Source organism: Amblyomma mixtum, chromosome 5 (assembly GCF_055824585.1).
Source record: "Amblyomma mixtum isolate Tamu chromosome 5, ASM5582458v1, whole genome shotgun sequence".
Taxonomy (NCBI): Eukaryota; Metazoa; Arthropoda; class Arachnida; order Ixodida; family Ixodidae; genus Amblyomma; species Amblyomma mixtum.
In genome coordinates, this window is record NC_143016.1 from 66,572,567 (window position 1) to 66,575,022 (window position 2,456).

General features: G+C 51.5%; 1 protein-coding gene across 1 annotated transcript; it reads right to left on the reverse strand.

Annotated features, from left to right (window-relative positions):
* Positions 1-335: 335 nt before the first annotated feature.
* On the reverse strand, positions 336-2,055 carry LOC149342489 (uncharacterized). The gene has a single exon (XM_089542170.1). It carries the CDS (start codon positions 1,727-1,729, stop codon positions 851-853), a length of 879 nt encoding a protein of 292 aa, XP_089398296.1. The 5' UTR covers positions 1,730-2,055; the 3' UTR covers positions 336-850.
* Positions 2,056-2,456: the final 401 nt, after the last annotated feature.

The following is a 2,456-nucleotide window of genomic DNA, read 5'->3' on the forward strand; positions in this document are numbered from 1 at the left end:
ACGAGACGTTTCGCGTTCAGTGCACTTTTATCTGGAACAATATGTTTTTATCGGACTGTCAGTGTCTGAGCTCAGTTTTTCTTTTTTGTTCTTTCGCTCCCCTATACATGCGGCCTTTACTAGTTTTTATTGTATTGATATAAATGCCGATACTCTGAATAATTTTTTAACTTCGCTTCATATTCACCCCCCCCCCCCCCCCCTCTTTCCTAGTTAATGCCCTTCTGGACCCTAAGGATATCTAAATAAATGAATAAAAAACCATGAGAAAAGAAAATTTCATCACATGTTTAATAAAAAATTAAGAGAAAAGTTCTGCGCATAATAGCAGCTACTGTGGACCATTCATAGAGAATCATTCTAGAGTAAAAAACTGGTCCAGCCGAAGCTTCAACGTAGTCATAGTCATAGACGCCGCCGTAGCATTCCCGCGGTGTCACACGTAACGTTTGATAACGCGCAATTCAATTTTCGCTAATATCTCGCGATATTACAACATTGCCTAAATATCGCTGCTATTAATCTCGCTTAGAAATAGTTTAGAAGAAAGTAAAGTACGTTGTGATCAATCTTATGTGACCTTCCGCAATAGGTGGTCGATTAATTTTATGCGCGGGTACAGCATGACACAGATTACGTACAATGCTCTGTAAACATGCATACATAGTATGTCGGCCGAGTACCGTGTGCTGATATCCAATATTGCTAATATCCAATATTTGCCAAGTCTTGCCTGTACACAATTTTGTTTGCCGGTGGGCGCTCGTTTCCTTTTTTCCGAACAAAGCCACGCTGCGCTGCGAAGGGGACCATCCGCCAGGGGCCGGCTGAAGAGAAGGACGCTCACTTTTCAGTACAGAGGCCGGCCGCGGCCCCGCGGCGACTGGTAGTAGATGCCTCCTTGGCCGTCCGGCGACACGATCCAACCGTGCACGGAAGCCCTTGGTATCGCCGAGCCCCTGCCGGCGGCCTGATACGATGCCTCATCCGCGTATGGGTCGTAGTTAGTGGCCACCTGCATCGTCTCTAGCAGCGTCCGCAACTGGTTGATGGCGGCGATGTCTTCGGGAGACGTGGCTAGCTGTTCCTCCTCGCTGTCTCGCATCGATGGCTGGGGATGAACTGGGGCCACCAGTGTCGGCTGGATGGGCTGCTGTGGGAGCAGGCGTACTGTGCTCTTGCTGCGGTACACCTCCCCTTTGTCGCTGCGCATCGCGTCCATGGCTGTGGCGGCGCTGGGCGGAACGCCGCATGCCGAAGCGGAGTCGACAACTTGCTTGGGAGAGGACGCACAGTCTGCGGTTTTATTCGAGGAGGACGCACAACCTTCGTCTTTGTTCGGTTCCTTGTCTTCTTCTTGACTTGTCTCCCCGCGAGCACCTTTGTACTGCTTCAGCAGTTCGGCGTAGTACGCCTTCTTTTCAGAATGGCTCATGCTATTCACCTCGCGAAAGACTGGCTGCTGTGGAGACGCCAGTGGCACATATCCCGGCTGGCCAGGGACGATGTCAGGTTCCCAGTTCTCGTCAGGCGGCGGCAGCTGAGGCTCCCCTGTCACGCGCTGGCTGCCACTGATCCTGCTCGTGCAGAAGCGCATGTGGTTGGCCCGCTGCGTTCGAAGCACCTGGTGTGACGGGTCGAACGGGCATCGCACCATGTCCTCGGGGCCCCACAGCCTCCATTCGTCGGTGACTAACGGTATGCTCTTCTTCTTGGGCCCCGAGTCCATGGTTGGTGGCTGCGCTGGCCTTTGCTGCAAGTGCCGCGTGTTTCAGATGACCGCGGCTGCGATGATCTGGGCTGCGACGACCGAGGCTGCGACGACCGAGGCTGCGATGACCGAGGCTGCGATGATGAGCGAGAGAGTCCCACCGCTGCCACCGAAAATATGGAACGGGGAGAAAACCACCCTTGGGATCGAAGAGCAACCGAAGCACCGACCGGCGTCGCTCAATCATTTTCTTCTTCTGCGCGTGCTCGCTCCCTCGCGCTCCCTCCGCGCCTCCTCTTCTTCTGCACACGGTACTCAGCCGGCGAAGGCCGTACGCCGTGCGTTCTTTCCCGTATCAAAATGTAAGCATGCATATATGAGGCTCCGCATATGGCCTTGCGATATTGACAAGTAAACCTCGTATTTTTAGCAATTCATTGAGCTGTAAAGGACCACAGACGCCTATTTTTATTTGAGTGGGTAAAAACTAGCGCAAAAAACAGAAAACAGTCAGAAAAATAGACACACACAGCTGTCTGTCTTTCTGAGTCTTCGTCTTTTTTGCGCTACGCTTTTACCCTTTTAATATGAACCAAGAAGACCAAGTGTGTTCCTTTAGTTGCATGTTTTCTTCTTTCAAATGATGCGCTAGACCTTAGTACACACGTTTCACCTCGTGGTATTCTTGATTTTATTCCCTCATGCTGTTTCGGCTTCGGTTTCGTAAAGCGAACGATAGCTACGA